Genomic DNA, 17,456 nt, shown 5'->3' on the forward strand with positions numbered 1-17,456 from the left:
AGAGAGAGAGGTCTTCCATCCACTGGTTCACTCCCCAACTGGCTGCAACTGCCAGAGCTGTGCTGATCTGAAGCCAGGAGCCAGGAGCTTCCTCCAGGTCTCCCGCGCAGGTGCAGGGGCCCAAGGACTTGGGCCATCTTCTACTGCTTTCCCAGGCCATAGCAGAGAGCTGGATCGGAAGTGGAGCAGCCAGGACTCAAATCAGCACCCATTTGGGATGCCGGCACTGCAGACGGCGGCTTTACCTGCTACTCCACAGCGTCGGCCCCAATGTGATTCTTGAATGCCATATCAGAGTGCAAGTTTGAGTACCAGTTGCTTCGTTTCTGATCCAGCTCCCTGCCCAGGTACCTGGGAAAGTAGCAGAAGATGGCTCAAGTACTTGGACCCCTGCCACCACATGAGAAACCTAGATGAGGCTCCTGGCTCTTGGTTTTGACCTGGCCCAGACCCAGGCTTTGAATCCATCTGGGGAATGAGCTCTCTCTCGCTCGAACTAAATAAATAAATTTAAAAAACCAACAAAAGCTTCCCTTCCTTACTGGGGTGATAGCTGCTTCAGCGAGGTGTCAGGTTTAAAACTCCTAACCTGGGAGTGAGCATTTGGCACAACAGCTAGGACATTGCCTGGGATGCTTGTATCCCATGCCGAGGTCTGAGCTGCTGCTCTGCTCTCCATCATTGCAGTTTCTTTCTGATGTGCACCTGGGAGGCAGGAGGTGATGGCCAAGTATTTAGGTCCTTGCCACCTATATGAGAGATATGGATTGAGTTCCAAGACTCTTGGCTTCTGCCCGGCTCAACCCTTCCTGTTGCAGGTGTTTGAGGACTGAACAAGCAGGTGGAAGAATGCTGCTTGACTTTCAAATAAATAAATAAAAAATCCAACATAATGCATGATTTACAGTGAATGCTCAATGTTTGTCCCCTGACCTTGTATCACTCAGAGAATTAGATGAAAAATGTTCAGTGCAACTAACAGAAGTGAGAGACTAAAAAGTGCTCAAATGTTATGTGAGGGAAGCATTGGTGGAGAGATTGGTATGAAACTGCTGTGTTGCGTACATGCTGCCTTCAGGAATTTTGAGGGGCATACACATAGCACATTGAGATGTAATTAGTCCTAGACAGGACGGGACATTGGACAATGTCTAATCCGGGGTTCAGCAAAGCAGGGACATGTCCCACTAGTGATATGAGTGATTTTTTTATGCAGGACACAGAGATTAAATGTTACTCACATAGTTACACCCCTTCCAAGTCCCTTAATCCCTCAGATTATAGCAAGAAGCTTCTCTCAGTTTAGGTTAAACTATCTCTGATCACTCTAACGCTGAATAGGATCACATTTTTAGCAAAGCAGATGAGGCTTTGGGGTCATTTGATCAGGAAGCAAGAGTTTCTAGAGAAATATTGTCAACTTTGTGTTGTATTCCATTTATATTGATACAAAGAGTTTTAAGTAAATTTAAAATGAAGTAAATTTAAAATACAAAGATAATAATGATAAGATTATTGCAAGCAATCATGTCAGTGGCCCAACAATATGTGAGTTTTAGGAATTACTCATGATACACATTCCTCTATGGAAACAGAGGCTCAGAGAAAGGAAGCTATTCTTTTCCAAAATCCCATAGTGATCATTAGGAATGAGGCTCGGTTCTCCCCTGTGCAGCCTCATCTAACTCTGCATTAGATAAATTCCGCGATAAGCCAAAAGTAACTGGGTAATAACAAGCCCAACAGACTTCCTATATCCGTCTTGTCAGGAAGGCATTAACTGGTTCAGGAGGCTGGCGTGTGCTACAGGGGAGGCTTGGAGTAGGCGAAGACTTGGGTAGCAACTGTTGGAGGCCCGAGCACCTCGCGGAACGTAGAACAACTCCCAGCGACACCCAGAAAAACCTCTGGGGTCCCCCTCAAGGTGGTTGTGGCAGAGTTTTCTGGAAATCCAGCAAAGGTGGCTTGAATCCGGCCCCCCCAGTTGCCAAGAAACTCCCTGCGCCTCTCAGCGCTTCCGTACTCATCTGTAACGCCTGACAGTAGCTAACATTTACCGAGCACGTATCTGCCAAGCGCGCCTTTGACGCGTTATCTCATTAACCCTTGAACTAAAGCTCGGAGCCAGCTATCATTCCCTGTGACGGGCGATGACAACTGGAGTCTCCGCGGTGACACTGCTTGTCTGCCGTCTAAGCAGACGGTGAACGGGTGGGATTCCAACTGAGGCAGTTTCAGTCCAGCCTGTAACGGTAACCACACCCCCGGCCAGTAAAAATCAACCGCGGCTAACGGCTGCGAGGCGCCTCGCAGAGGCCGTTAGGCACCAACGGTCACAAGAAGCCTAGCATCCAGAACTTTCTCCGCCACGCCCTGCCTCAGGACTTACAGCTCCCAGGATGCTCTGGGCGGAGAGGCTGGCCAATCAGAAAGCCCCAGGCAAAAACGCTGGCCAATAGGAAGCCCTTGCCTGCTTTCAACGGCTGCCAGCCCGGCGGAGCGGTCACAACTTCTGTGACGCTTGGTTGGGTGGGTCCATCGTGACGGAAGCTCTGTGTTTTACAGTGGCCTGCGGGGGGTTTGGGAGGGTGAGGCGTTGAATGTCGAGGCCGCCCGAGGCACAGTGTCCAGCCCCTGAGAGTGGGCAGTCTGGATTCCGTGCCGGGCGTCTCTGAGGGCCTGGGACTGCCCGCCTAGCATAACTCGATGGCGGTGGGCTGGGCTGGGCAGGGCAGGGACGGGCCCGGTGTGCGCGGGCAGGGTCACTAGAAATTCATTTCAAAACTGTTTCCATTTAGCTTGGGAGGGTGAGGACTGTGGGAACGACCAGGTTGCTTTGGGCTTCTCTTAAGCTTCTGAGAGGACAGATGGACGGGTTGGCTTAGGGGCTTCCCTCGTGCGACCCCCCCAGGGCCTGAGGCTCTTCCCGTTGGGACGTAAAGAGCGGTTCGCTGGGTAGACCAGGCCGGGACTCTGGTTGTCAACAGGCGGGGGCAGGCCAGGGTCACTCTAAATGCTTTTGAGGAATAGTTTTAATGTCATTGGGGTGGCCAGGGGCTATGGAAAGTTCTAGGTTGCTTTAGGCTGATCTTGATCCCAGAGCAGGCCGTTGGGCAGGCCAGAGGGCTTCCCTTGCATCCATAGGGCGGGCGGGCGGGCTTGGCCTTGAGTGAAAACCGTGGGCCTAATGGCTGCCTCACACGGCCACGTCCTCTGAGCCAGGCCGCTGGGCCGCAGGGAGCCCTGGAGAACCAGACCCCCGGGGTGCAGAGCCAAATTTTTGGGCGTTTTTTGCCCATTTAGGTTCTGCTTCATTCTTGGTTTTAATTTTTTTTAACATGAGTTTATTTTTAAAGTGTTTAAATTCCATAAATTCATTTTAAAGTTTTTAAAGTCTACCACCCCTTTTCTGTTTTATAGCCCTTTTCTCTCAAACTTGAATCATTTGGTTAATCATGCCCAAGGAAGAGTCAGCAGTCACTTTTTATCATACAGGGGCTTGGAGCTGGGTGTGAAGTATCTTTTATTCATTGATATCTGGAAAACAAATTTCTTTTACAGTGGCCCTAAAGTGAGTGGGAGATAAAGGATCAATCTCCTTGGTTCTGGAAAAGACAAAGGCAAGCGTTGACGGAAAGGTTAGTTTTCCATCATTTTAGACAAGCAGTGGGACCCATCATCACCCAGCTGCCACATTGCTGGAGCTGTGTGTGCTAGTTAATTTGTTCAAGTCGTTTTGAGAGTAGTGTGAAGTTAGTTTCTAGTAAACCATCTCTTATATTTCAAATGCAATTGATTAAATACATACACTGCATTTTCTGAACAACTTAGTAAGGGGTTGATTTACACATTTTAGTTAATCAAAACTGAAGTGTGTGTTACTCTTAGCTCTTAACATCAAAATAATTGTCCTGCCATCCTTCTAGGAATGCATTATAATGAAATCTTATTTGGAATTTTACTGTGTACTTAAATCATATGTGGGCCCTGTCATTGAAGAATAGGTTAGAAAACAACTCTGATTTAAGAAAATTAGAGAAGCTCCAACATGAGAGATTGCAAGGCAGTTTGTCAGCGCTGAGGGTTTCTGAAAAGGGGGCATCTTGATTCCGTTGCAAGGGCCCTTCTTGTGGATATGGTGTGATGAAAGAATCTCATCCTAAGAAATTCAGTTGTAGTGTTTACATTGGAAAAATGTTATATGTGCTTTACTATGTTAAAGTTACAACCATTTGGAAAGACGTTTCACAATTATTTCCATTTTGAAATAAGGGGTTTTTTTAGGAATACTGAAAATTTGTTTTTCAAAAGTACAAATGAATACTTGATTTACACATTGTTTTTGTCTTATAAAATCAGATGTTTCATAACAATGTTGCGGACCATAAGCTAAAGGTGGAAGCCATAATTAAAAATATTAATACAATTTCTTTGGAGTTAAAGAAGATGAAAGGTAAGTGTATTATCATTGTAAAAATGTTTGCATTGTCATTGTTATAAAACAGATAGTAGAGGTGATTTGTCCTTGTGTAGTGTAGTTAAATTTTGCCTACTAATCAGAATATTTTAAAGAGATATTTGCAATGCAATATGAACTAGATCTAGAAAGACAAATGATACTTGAAGATTGACCTGGGAGGCAACAGGCCTGAATTCTCATCCCTGACACTAACAAGCTTATGATATTGCCTAACCTCTATAAATTTCTTTCCTACCTTTAAACACACTGTTTCCTGAATGTCACACTTCTCAAAATTCAACACCTTTACTCATGAATCCTTACTAAACCCCTAACATTCATTCTGAATTAAAATTATTAGTTTGATTCTGTGAGTTATGGTTTCTTCCTTTGAAAAGGAAGTAGATTCATTCACAGAGTAGGATTAAACCATATATGTCATGATGTGTAGCAACTCATCTCCTCAACATATTTTTATTTTATCCCAGACACATTAAATTTCTGTGATTGAATACTTTGAGGAATTTCACTAGTTGGCTCATTCCATCTTAGATAAGGTCCTCATATACTAGCTTAAATCAGTCCCCCTGTTCTTTCCTTCTGTGAATCCTACCTCTAACCATGAATGTGCCCTGAATAGTTGTTTCTTATAACAACTTTTGGATATTGGAGGATAGCCTCTGAGTCAGTTATGAGGCCTTAAACTGCAAGAACTGGATTGTCAATATGACTCATAAGGAATAACTGGAAGATTCAAAGAAGGCCAGTCTTAAACTTAATTCAGAGATTGAAAGATTTAGGCACTGGGTTCTTTCCATCTGCCTGCTCTTGTTCACTCTATCACTCTTCATGGTCATTTACCTCCAGAGATAGCCAAAATACAGATGCTGTCTGGCATATGAGCCTTTCCCCAGACCCCTCCAGTACATTTTCCTTTTCCTTTCATTGGCTAGATTTGCATCGCATGCACATGCCTATAGCGACCCTGGCCAAGGAGAATGAAACTGCCAAGACCAGTTTGGACCAGCCAGAACTTGCTGCTGGAGCTGGAGAGAGAAGCACCTCAAATGAAATACAGTTAAGCAACCAAGAAGAAGAGAGGAGTGACTGTTAGTTAGGTGCCAAATAGTGAGTGCCTGCTATGCTTTTTCCAACGTGTTTTCCTAGGGCAGCATTTCCCAGACTTCAGTTGTGAACCTGCTTTCTCAATAGAGGGTGCATAATAAAACAAAGCCCATGTTTCTGTGTCGGATGAGTTTGGGAAGTGCTTTAGGCTCTACATTTCTCTCATAAATTCACAGTGCCTATTAACCTAGGCTCTGAGGACTCTAAAGAGATCTCATTAGCTTTGCTTAATTCATCATCTCTGTAAACCAATGTCAGCACTATAGTGAAGATTCTTTTTCTAAATTGCAAATCTGAAAACCTTCATTGATTCACCATTGTCCTCAGAATAAAAGTCCAAGCCTCCTGGGATGAGTTGTATGACCTCTTGAGATCAGGCCCCTGCCTGCCTCTCCAGTCTCTCTCATTGTTTTCTCCCTGTGTGCTCTGTGCTTCACCCTGTTGAGCTATTTTCATATCCACAGTGCTGTTTTGTGTCTGCACCTTAACACATAACACTTCCTTTTAGAATTCCATTGCTATACCCCATCTCTACCGCACCAGGCTAACCCCTAGCAGAGAGCTGGATCAGCCAAGTATCGATCCAGTGCCCATATGGGATGCGGGCGCTTCAGGCCAGGGCATTAACCTGCTGCGCCACAGCGCTGGCCCCAGAGACTGTTCTTAAAGTAAATTAGAAATAATCAATCTGATAGGCACATTCTGAACAAGTGTATGGGCAATTCAGGCAGTTAGAATATGAGGGACATGTAAACTAGGCTAGGAGGGCAGACTCTGGTGAATAGAGATTAAATGTACATTCTATTTACTCTCACTTCTTCCCCCAAATGACAATGTCAATAGCTAAGACAGCATGCCATATCCAGGCACTCTTCTAAGAGCTCTACATAAGTGAACTTAATTATAACAACTCTATGAGACAGGAATTGTTGTCATTTAGAGATACAAAAATATTCTGAGAAAGTTCAAAGTCAACCAATTCTAGTCACTGATAGACCTGAGATTTAAATTGATTTTGGGAGACCAAAAATCTAAAATGATCTCAAGAAGAGATAACAAAACAGGAAACCAGTAGAAGCAAATAGACAAGTCTGAAGCCTAGAGTCTAACTCTGAACTCTAAACTGACTGAGTAAAGCCAAGAAATCGCCCCCAAGATTCCATACACACCAGAATCCTTTGAACATGAGGGTTACTAGAAAGTTATTAGTGGAAGGACTAATTGTTTCAGAAATTACAAACCCCTGAGGTTTCTATATAACTGGGCAACTGTCATGTGTCCCTTCTCTGTCACAGAAATTTCAAAGTTGAAACAAGGCATCTGTGGCCTATAGCTTGTACCACAGCCCAGGGAGAATACTAAAAATTAGGGATATTAAGACAATGTTTATATACTAAATTACAAGACCCCCACCCCACCCCCAGTTTTTTTTTTTTTTTTCATGTAGTTACCAAGACACCAGCAAGTTGTATTTCTGCTTTCAAAAATTTTCCTTTCAGAACAGTAGCAGCCAGATGTATGTCCTCTAAGGGCTTTCTTTCAGGAATCTGACCATCCCAAGAGAAAAGACCTAAAGATACTGACAGCAGAGGTTTGCACAACAAAATAATCCAACGAGATCACCCCACTGTCTAGACTACCATGGACACGGAGCTTCCAGTTGTTTTTGTGCCATGGTCTTAAATGTGAGCAAACAACTATGGCACAGCAGATTTTTGAGGAGTCTAATAAAAAATGACAAAACCAACATATAGGAACAAAAATTATGAGGAAAGATAAAACTGTCAAGAAACTACATTAATATTCATGGAGAACCTAAGGGAAAATGGTATAACCATAAAGAAGGAATAGGATACTAAAAACAGAGACCAGTAGGAGCTCTTGGAAATTCAAAGTTGACAATAGACATGAAAACTCAAAGGGTCGAAAAATAAAAATAAAAATAAAAATAAAAATGAAATTCCCTTATAGAGTAAAATGACAGAGAAGGAACACGTTGGAAGGCAAGGAATGGGAAAAATGTTTACAAGATCAGTGAAGGAAGAGTCTTAGACATTGCAGCCAGTAGAGTAGATGGGGGCAATTCATTAAGGAAATAGTATAAAATTCTGAGAACTGAAGAACAGGAGTTTCTACAATGAGAGAACCCAACACAATGAAAGTAGACCCATACTAAGGTGCAATATTATGAAATTTCAGGATACTGGGAGGACAAAAAGATCTGTAAAGCTTCTGAGGAGAAAGTCATCAGGATGAAGAGTTAGAATCGTGTGAAAATTCTCAGAGCAACACTGGGAACTAGAAGGCAATGCAGCAGTGCCATCGGACAATTTAGTCATTTTTAAAAGCTAAATTAGGAATAGCTATTTAATGCAGTCATAGTTGCTTATGACATGTGAAATATTCTGCTTTTTCTACAGAACTCTCCCAGTTACTGCTTTGTGACCTCACTCTGCAGTTTAATCGTCCTGTGAAGACAGAGGACGCACAGGAAGCAGAAAGAAGCAATCCTCTCTTTGAAGAATCTGAAATAACAGATGCACCCCTTTCTTCTAACAGTTTTTCTGTCTGATTTCTTGTTAATGTCTGTTTTTATTATTGAATTATCTGGGAGTATTGAGTTTATTAATATACTTACTATAAAAAAAACCAAAATAAAAATAATGTGAAGTTGTAAATAAGTGTTTAATATTCTTATGAAGCCTGGTTCATTTTTTTTAAATTACTTATTTGAGAGGGAGACAGGGAGGGAGAGAGCGCGCTCCCATGTGCTGTTTCACTCCCCAGATGCCTACAAGAGCTGACTTGTCCAGACTAGAGCCAGAAACCAAGAGCACTTAGTGTCTCCCATGTAAGTGACGGGGAGGGTCTGCGTGAGCAGAAGCCGGGCTAGGAGCTGCAGTAAGGTATTGAACCTGGGAGTTCCAGTCTGGGATGTGGGCGTCTCCACTAGCTTCTTAACCCCTAGGTTGAAGGTCTGTCCTTCATTATTAATATTCCAAAGAGTGACTGATTTATTTCATTAATGGCACAAATATGCCATGGGGAGCACTGCTTTTACCTTATTCTGGCTCCGCTCAGGCCGGGGAGCCAAGTGTGGGTGCCTGTGTCCTGCTCAGAATCAGTCCAACTCGAGGCCTTGCCGCACCGGGCAGGGCTCAGCTGGAGGGCTGGACCAGGGCAGTGGGCAACTGCAGAAGTACCAGCGGTGGTGGTGTCGATGACAGCACAGCTGAGCTTCAGGTTCCTATCATTTCAGTCACAACAGTGGAACACCACACCTTTATCCTAAAAATTCCTAATTGGTCACTTTCCACCAAGAGATTTAAAATACATTTTTATTTGCCTTGTAAGCATGAATCTCTTTTAAATCTACCATGTTTTCCATTTTAGTTGTTGAATATAAAGGATAAAATACTGTGAAGCAAGACAGAAGTGGCGCTCACTCCACAACAGGACTTGGGGTGTGTGCCATCCTTGCTTCCCACTCCCTTGCTCAGTTTCTAACAGGGAACAGGCAGTAAAACATATTGAACATCCTGTTGAATAAACATGAATAAATGCAATTTTTTCTGTCTTTGAACTCCCAAGTTCTGGACCTTGACTTCTGATTTCTAAGGTTGAGGTTTTGTGAAAAAATATTTTTAGCACCACTATTTAAGTCTCCACATTAAACATACTTCTTAGCTTATCTTCATTTGTAACCTGGTCCCTTCTAAGTTCCTTCCAATGTTCCTTTTATTAGCTCATGAAAATAAAGGTGCACTCAAAAACCCGTAGGTTAAGCAGAGAAATCAAAAATTTTTGTTTTTCATCAACTTGTGCAATAATAACCAGCATCCCAAAGGGAAGGGGCTTGCAGAACAACACATGTGCACTGTTTTGCTGAACATCAGGCTATTACTTGTTAATTACCTATTCCAGATGTTCCTCCACTTATACCCCAATAAATCCATCGTAAGTTAAAATGGATTTAACCTATCAAACGTCATAGCTTAGCCTAGCATAGCTTAAACACACTCAGAACATATGAACCTAGAGTTAGGTAAAAATCTAACACAAGGAGGGCTGGCACTGTGCCATGCCCTGCAATGCCGGCATCCCAGATGGACGCTGGTTCTTGCCCCTCTTCTGATCCAGCTCTCTGCTAAGGCCTGGGAAAGCAGTGGAAAATGGCCCAAGTGCTTGGGTCCCTGCACCTGTATGGGAGACCTGGAAGAAGCTCCTGACTTCGGATTGGCACAGCTCCAGCCATTGCAGCCATTTGGGGCGAGAACCAGCAGGTGCCTCTGCCTCTGTAACTCTGCCTTTCAAATCTTTCAAAAAAAATCTAACACAAAACCTGTTGGAATGTTGCATATCATGTGATTTATTGAATACCTGTATAAAACATGCAACACAATCTACCGTAGCAAGAGTATCCATTGCGTCCCCTCATGGTGACATGGCTGACTGGGAGTTGTGTTCATCACTGCTGAGCACGGGGAGAGAGGATGGGATCCCACATCACTAGTGTAGGTGTCTACTGAGTTTGAATGTATTGCTTTCACCCCACCATAATACTAAAGATTAAAAAAAAACAACCATAAGTCAAAGACCGTATTTTTTGCTAAGTGAAATTCATAAACTGAAGTGAAGAAGTGAATTGCTTTAAAGAATTTAGTAAGCTGATTTGGGAAGGATGAGAAGTGCTTTATGGCAGACTTGTCACAGATAAAAAAGAACAATGCAGTATGAGGGCCCCTCAAAAAGTTAATGGAAAATGGAATTAAAAAAATTTAGCACAAAAAATTTGAAACTCATCCATTTTTTTTTTTAATAAAAACAGGCCTTCCATGAACTTTTTTGAAGACCTCTCATGCTTGGTAGGAAACCTAATCTGAACTTCCTACGTAGAAGCCTTGTCCCTTCATTGCCCTGTGAGCTTTCAGTAAGGTCTCCATTGCACAGCTGGGATGGGCTGCAATGTGGGTGCGACTATGGGGATGTTATGAAGCGCCCACTTAAACCCAACAGCATATGACACAACACGGCCTCTTCACCTTAAAAATGGTTTCTGCTGGTGTTTGTAGCTTAAGTTTGCTTTCAAACAAAAACTTGTAGTATGGACTACACACTAAAGTAGTTTTAGGAACCCAAAAGTAAAGCAAAAGACCACTTTAAACTCAGGAAGTTAGCCCAACACGGCATTTATCTTTTCATACAAATAATACACAAAAATCTCACCAGTAAAAAAACAGCAAAGAAGGAATGAAATCAGATTTTTGAAGACTTTTAAATTATTACTGCTGACGAAAGAAATCGTATCATTCAGATTACATGTATAAAGCTGATGACTGACTCTCACTGACAAAGGTTTGGCTATTAAATCAGTTTTATAGATTACCAAAGCTATTTGTTTCAGTATTTTAAAACTTGCCCCAGATTATTTTTCTAATGGTGTAAACTACTGTACTTTTGAAATGAGCATCCAAAGATTCATTTGTGAAAGTGAATTATTGTAGCACAGTACTAGGCTTCTAGTGTGAACATGATTACCCATTAACTTTACAATGAAGAATAAATAAATTATGGGATATTTGACAGTCTTTGTTTCAAACTCTTTTTTAAAGGGAAGGGCAAAATTCTGTGTTCATGTTGAGTCTGAGTCCATTCTAAGTGCTCATCCATCCACCAAGGTTGACAGATCTCCTTGTGTTGGCAACAGAGGCAGGAGGAAGGTCCATATGCTTGGCTAACTTGCTATGGGTACCCTGCAGCATGTGTTAATGTGCACTGGTATCTGGAGCCTCGATTTTTCCCATCAATGAGCAGAAGTGGCATTTTCTTGAAGTAGTCAATAATATCTGACACAGACAAAAAGTCCTGAAAAAGTCAAAACAAAGATAAGTCAACAGTGGACTGCACAGCCTGAATTTCATCCTCAGTGTATCTGCATGCTGTATCTCATCTCTTCAGTTATGGGGATGGTGAAAGAAAATGTCAAATTTGGCTAATAATATAGTGATTGTCCTATAAAACGTTAAAAACTATTCCTAACCAACATTCAAAAAGATCATGGGTGAAAGACAAATGTGTTGATATTTTAGCTTCACATAAAAGGTCAACTATCCTGAACATTCTAAGGATGATACCTCTGCCTTGGGATTTTTCTGTTTGTTTTAGGTTTTTGTTTCTTTTTTTTTTTTTTTTTTTTGACAGGCAGAGTGGACAGTGAGAGAGAGAGACAGAGAGAAAGGTCTTCCTTTGCCGTTGGTTCACCCTCCAATGGCTGCCGCGGCCAGCACGCTGCGGCCGGCGCACCGCGCTGATCCGATGGCAGGAGCCAGGAGCCAGGTGCTTTTCCTGGTCTCCCATGGGGTGCAGGGCCCAAGCACCTGGGCCATCCTCCACTGCACTCCCTGGCCACAGCAGAGGGCTGGCCTGGAAGAGGGGCAACCGGGACAGAATCCGGTGCCCCAACCGGGACTAGAACCCGGTGTGCCGGCGCCGCTAGGCGGAGGATTAGCCTAGTGAGCCATGGCGCCGGCAGGTTTTTGTTTCTGATTTCCCTACTTCCGCCCTAATTGTTATTAGCAGTGTTGTGAGGTATAAGGAATCAGGAAGTCACACGGGGTTCCTGGTGAGTAGATGTGATATCTAGAGCCTGTTCTTAAGGGAAGTGCACAGTCCTGCTTGGGACAGCTCGGTGACTTCCGGTGCAGATTTAGAAGGGAGTTTTTCTCAGGCTGCCCAGCACAGTGAGGTGATTCAGAGTATGCATGTGTAAGTCGTGGGTGAGTTGCTTCTCCTCCGGGGAATGTTTGATGCAGCCCATCTTCCTCCTGGAACTTTGAGCTTAAAGGGCATGCTGGAACATTCAGCTTAGTTGTTAGCTTCCTTTCTGAAAGTTCACCCGTGGGGGGTTTCTTTTCCATGCAAAAAAGTGGGAATCCAAACTTTGCTGGGCACAGGGAACTTTCTTTGGCAAGCTGGCCACTTTCACAGAACCAGAGCTCCATGTTTAATAAGAAAAGGCCCAAGTGTCTAAATAATCACCCCGGCAAGCAGCCTAGTGTTTACCCTTTCCCAGGTGGTTCTGTTTTTCAAAATAGCTGTATTTTACATTATAACAGTGTCACAGAGGTGAATATGGAGAGGACTTGCCATTGGCACCATCCCACTAGAGGTTTTCAAAATTAAATGTTGGCCTGTATTTCCCTGAGAAAGACGCTTATGGCAGAATTAGCCTCTATTCATATTTTGCTCTATTTCCTTTCTAGTCAATAAAGAGCTTCACTAACAGGAAGGATCCGCCTGTGAGGTTGCTGTGCAGTGTGGTTTCACAGAGAAGGCAGCAGCAGCTTCACGGAAGTAGGCAGAGAAGTGGACGAAGAGAATTGGGGGAAATTTTCCCACGTGGAGTCCTTACCTCTTTCCCTCGGAGTCCAGTTCCCAGCAAGTACACTTGACTTTCCTCCTGATAACGGATCTGGATGTTGTAAACTTTATCTTTGTACAACACCATGAGGACGTACGGGTTGCTTATTGTTTTTTTAGAGCTGTCTCTAACCAGAAAAGTGCCATCCTAAGAGGATAAATTCTTGTTATTATGGGAGCAGTAAAAGTCAATACTCTTCTTGCCTGTCGGAGCAGCAGAGAGATCTCTAGGGAACTGCAAGAGCTGTCAGTTGATGAGTCAACTAACATTCAGTTTGGCAAACAACCACGGAGCCCACGGGGCTGGATGTTTTTGATTATCAAGAAAGAGGCAACAGAGGCTTTATCAGAGGAATTTCCAGGTCGACCTCTTCAAAGTCTCTTGATAATCTTTTTTTTTTTTTCTCAGTAGTAAAACAAATAACAGGTGATTGACTCCATAAGGGTCAGGAGAAATAGGATTTTATTGGTTAACACAAGATAAATCTTTCTCCTTCCTGTGAGTTCATTTCCTAGTTCTTCCTTTCTACATCCAAAGTCGGAAACCATGCAGATACCTATGAAATTCATCTCCTTTACATTCTTGCATGTGCATCATCCACCTGACTAAAAATGAATGTGGACCATCTGCGCTCTCACCACTGTTTTTCCCTGATATTTCCTAGTGCTGTGACTGTACTTTCGGTTTTCATTCTATGAATTACTGCTACCTAATAGTAACCTATAAAGATCTAACATTAAAGCAGTCGGTGAGGACTCAGACCACTTCCTCTGCTGTGTACTAAGTCGTGGAGGCTGTAAATAGCCATCCGCCCACAGCAGTGCCCTTCTGCTCTTCTCATTCCAGGTTCATTAGGCCAGTCGGAATGTTTCTGCTCAACAAGCATGTCTCAGCCTCAGCCTAGAGCTTGGAATTAGAATCGCCTGGGGAATTCTGAAGCCCCCACGGTACCCCCAACTCATTAAAATAAGACCTTTCCACTTGAGACCCAGGAATCAGGATTTTTTTTTAAACGCTCAGGTGATTCAAATATGCAGATAAGGCTGAGAAAGAATGTTCTAGAATTTAATTTAAAAAATATTTTATTTAAGAGGGAGAGAGAGGGGGGTTACCCCCAATCTGCTGCTTCTCTCCACCCATGCCAGCAATGGCCAGTACTGGGTCAGGCCAAAGCCAGGAGCAAGGAATTCAATCCAGTGGCAAAAATCCAATCCCTTGAGCCATCACCACTACTTTGCAGGGTCTGCATTACCAGGAAGCTGGAATCAGGAGCCAGACCAAGAATCAAACCCGGGTACTCCTGTTTGGTGCTAGGCCAAACACCACCCTGTTGTAGAAAGTCAGAAGTGAAAAATGAAGGCACTTTCCTTTTCCTCTCTGATAGACTTCATTTTAAGGTCCAGCACTGGGCCACAAGGGAATCTGTTTAACACATTAGATTATTAAATTCTAGGCAGAAATTTCTAGGAGAAAGGGCAAAAAGTTGCTATCTCTTTCAGTATGGGCCCTTTTGCCTTGAGAGTTGGCAGCTCCACATGAAGAGGAAGATAGAATTGATAAGATATTAGAAATTTGAGAGAAAGGGAGTACCCTTTTGACACAAACGATTCCTCCAGTAAGACAAATACTTTTCATTAATACAATCTTCTAAGATTCTACCAACCAAATGATTGCCTTAATTGAGATTTTTCTGCTATCCAAATGGTTCCCAGTTCTAGGAATCTTCCTACGGATGCTGGTAGATATGAGCTAGCACGAATGGGTCTCATAGGAAGAGCGCCAGGCAGAATTCCTAGACCATAACTGGTGCTCAACACAAGTCAGTTCCCTTCTCTTTCTATTAATATTTATAACTACTTAAAAATAAACTCTAGCACAATACCTGGTTTATCTTTCTCAGAGCAGCTTCTGCCTCCGGTCGGGTAATGTAAGAAACATACCACTCTTCATTTAATGAATTCTGAAAATATAAATTTTAAAACTGAATAAATTTTGCAGTTACATATGTAAGGGAAAAGCGAAGCTTCCAAGTAACAATTTCCATAAATCACCACCTCAGTTCCATGAGGTTTGAAACATTTGTTTGCTCAATTTGAATGCAGAATCACAAAGGTAGGGCTAAATAGAAGACATTGTGTGTGAACTGCTTTCTATCATGATATGGGTTGAAAAGGTAGTTGTGAATAAGTGTTGCTTATGTTCTGGAGCCTTTGATCAGGAAAGATAAAAGTACAACAGTTTCTTCAGTTTAATATACAGTAATAACCTATTTAATGAAAAAAACTGTTAATGAGCAGGTAAGTGACTTTTTCAAGGTCATAAGCTAGAAAACAGACGAAAAATATAATTATGTCTTACATTGTTTAATGCAAAACACACATCTGCCCCGGAGGTGTGTGCTAGAATACCAAGAAAAAGAACATATTTTTTATCTGAATCCTCCCCTTAAAATGTTTTTTGTCAAGAAAAGAACATAAAACTAGTCCATGATAAAAGTATGGAAGAGTACTCAATGGGAGGTTGTGGTGGTCCATTTGCCAGGGGGAAAAACAAAAGTTAAAACATGTGCTTCATACCTCCTCTTCCCCAGGGGATGGTGGCTGGGGTTTGCTTGGCACTGGGATGGGCAAGTTCCTGCCTTCAGCTCTGAGAGGTGATCTGTTGCTGGAGCCTTCAAAGTACACATTTTGAAAGTCAATTTACTGTAAGTTATGGTTTACCGCTGTCATCACACACACACATGCACGAGCACATGCCCGCCTTTATAACTGTTCTACTAATTAACATTTCAAGAAAACAGGGCTTCAAAAATAATGTTCACCTGTTCAAAACCACAAGGCTGCTCATAAAACATGCCAGTAAAACTTTGAGAGTGAAACCTCAAATTGAGTGACTTCCTAAATGTGCGTGAAACATGATATAAAGTGACTAGATCCGTTGATGGAAAAGTCACCATTTTCACACGCACATCAAGAGGAATATTCCAGAAGCAGATCTTTTATACACTCCAGCAAATCCACATGCCCAGAATGGATTCCCAACAGCTGGGGCAGTGACACTGCAGTGATAACAATACTCATGTTCTTGTTGTTTCATAAAGGAAATGTAAGGTACCCAAGACAAGATGAATTGAGAATATTGCTAGCTTTTAGGACCAACACTGCCTGCTGTTCTTTTTTTTTTTTAATTTTTAATGTATTTATTTGAAAGGCAGAGAGAGAGAGAGATTGAATCTTCCAAGCACATTTGCCAAAAGCCTACAACAGCTGGGGATAGGCCAAGCTCAAAGCAGAAGCTGGGAACTCAGTGCGAGTCTCCCACCTGGGTGACAGGGGCCCAAGTCCTTGAGTCATCACCTGCTGCCTCCCGGGGTATGCATTAACAGAAAGCTGGACTCCAAAGCAGAGCTGACACTCCAACTCAGGACTCTGTTATGGGATGAGGGCATCCGAGGCCTGCCACACTTGCTGTGCCTTACTGAATTCCCTAAGTGGTAACACTGCCCAGCACATAGAAGACACCGCAGAGTTTCTGTTCAACCAGGGTGACCCAGGTCTCCCATCTCACCTCCTTTAAAGCTGCTTTTGTGTTTTCAGTTCCCTGAAACTTTATGAGAATACATTTCCTTCTCACAGGAAAGCTTTGGTTGTGTTGACTGTGGTTGCCAAGGCTGTTTAGAACAGCTGTAACAAACTGGAACATTCTATTAGCTGAATGTTCTCTTCATTAGCCATCCGTCACCCACTTGTTCACTCAGCAAATGTGTCCTCGGTACTTCTCTTGTCCAGGCCTTGAGTAGGACACTGTGTGTACATTACCTTCATCCTCAGAGAACTGCAGGGTGGGTTCTGTATCTTGTGTAGGAGGAAATAGGCTCAAGAGCCTGAGCAAATTGTGTGCAACAGTGGCAGGGCAAGCCGTGGCCCCAAACATTACTGTACCTGAGTGAGAATCCCTCAGGGACTTTGACTGGCCTTGGGCCTGGGAATAGGAACGTTTACAAGCACCACATCTACATGGCTACTTCACCTGGGAAGGGCCGAGCACTTTGGACCAGGATTACTGAAGGCAGCCTTCCCTGTTTTTAAAGTAGCAGATAAGGCAGGCTCTGGGCTTCCAGCGCCTTCCTCTTGCAGGTTCCCAGACAGACAGATCTCCCCCGTTCCGTCTTTCCACCGCTATACTGCTTATTGAACGAGTGAAATCTAGCAGTCCAGGAGAGGAAGAGAACCAGGCCTGTAGCACACGGCTGTTTCGGAGTTGGCCAGCACCCTGCAGCCGTGATTTATAGTAGACGAGCACGTGCACGTCTTATTGCAGTCACCTGCCACCCTGAATAACCAGGTCCTCAAGGGAGCTGTGACAGGTTTGTGGACCGTGCACAACACAACCTTTGCCTTCTTAACATTGGAGCAGCCAGTGGAGAAGCCTCAGGGAGACAAAGGATCTATT

The 17,456-nt window shown here is 43.2% G+C and overlaps 1 protein-coding gene and 1 long non-coding RNA gene across 6 annotated transcripts in view; one reads left to right on the plus strand and one right to left on the minus strand.

Annotated features, from left to right (window-relative positions):
• The first annotated feature begins 2,374 nt into the window (after window positions 1–2,374).
• C6H5orf58 (chromosome 6 C5orf58 homolog) lies at window positions 2,375–8,265 on the plus strand. Of its 5 annotated transcripts, none has more exons than XR_001793119.3 (5): window positions 2,573–2,712; window positions 3,562–3,638; window positions 4,360–4,453; window positions 5,413–5,587; window positions 8,005–8,144. It is a non-coding gene; the product is annotated as a chromosome 6 C5orf58 homolog (long non-coding RNA). The 5 variants fall into 5 exon arrangements; XR_011389892.1 differs by having other exon boundaries at window positions 5,413–5,536; window positions 8,005–8,140; XR_001793118.3 differs by having other exon boundaries at window positions 2,574–2,588.
• A 1,664-nt stretch (window positions 8,266–9,929) lies between these two features.
• Window positions 9,930–17,456, minus strand: part of LCP2 (lymphocyte cytosolic protein 2) — a 52,156-nt gene continuing 44,629 nt past the window's right edge. Inside the window, exons 18-21 of the mRNA XM_002710373.5 lie at window positions 15,581–15,675; window positions 14,887–14,964; window positions 12,996–13,151; window positions 9,930–11,449 (exon numbers count right to left, since the gene is read on the minus strand). Of these exons, the coding sequence (XP_002710419.2) occupies window positions 11,327–11,449; window positions 12,996–13,151; window positions 14,887–14,964; window positions 15,581–15,675 (452 nt within the window). The 3' untranslated portion in view covers window positions 9,930–11,326. The remainder of the gene's footprint in view (window positions 11,450–12,995; window positions 13,152–14,886; window positions 14,965–15,580; window positions 15,676–17,456) is intronic.

This window comes from Oryctolagus cuniculus, chromosome 6, assembly GCF_964237555.1.
Source record: "Oryctolagus cuniculus chromosome 6, mOryCun1.1, whole genome shotgun sequence".
Lineage (NCBI taxonomy): Eukaryota > Metazoa > Chordata > Mammalia > Lagomorpha > Leporidae > Oryctolagus > Oryctolagus cuniculus.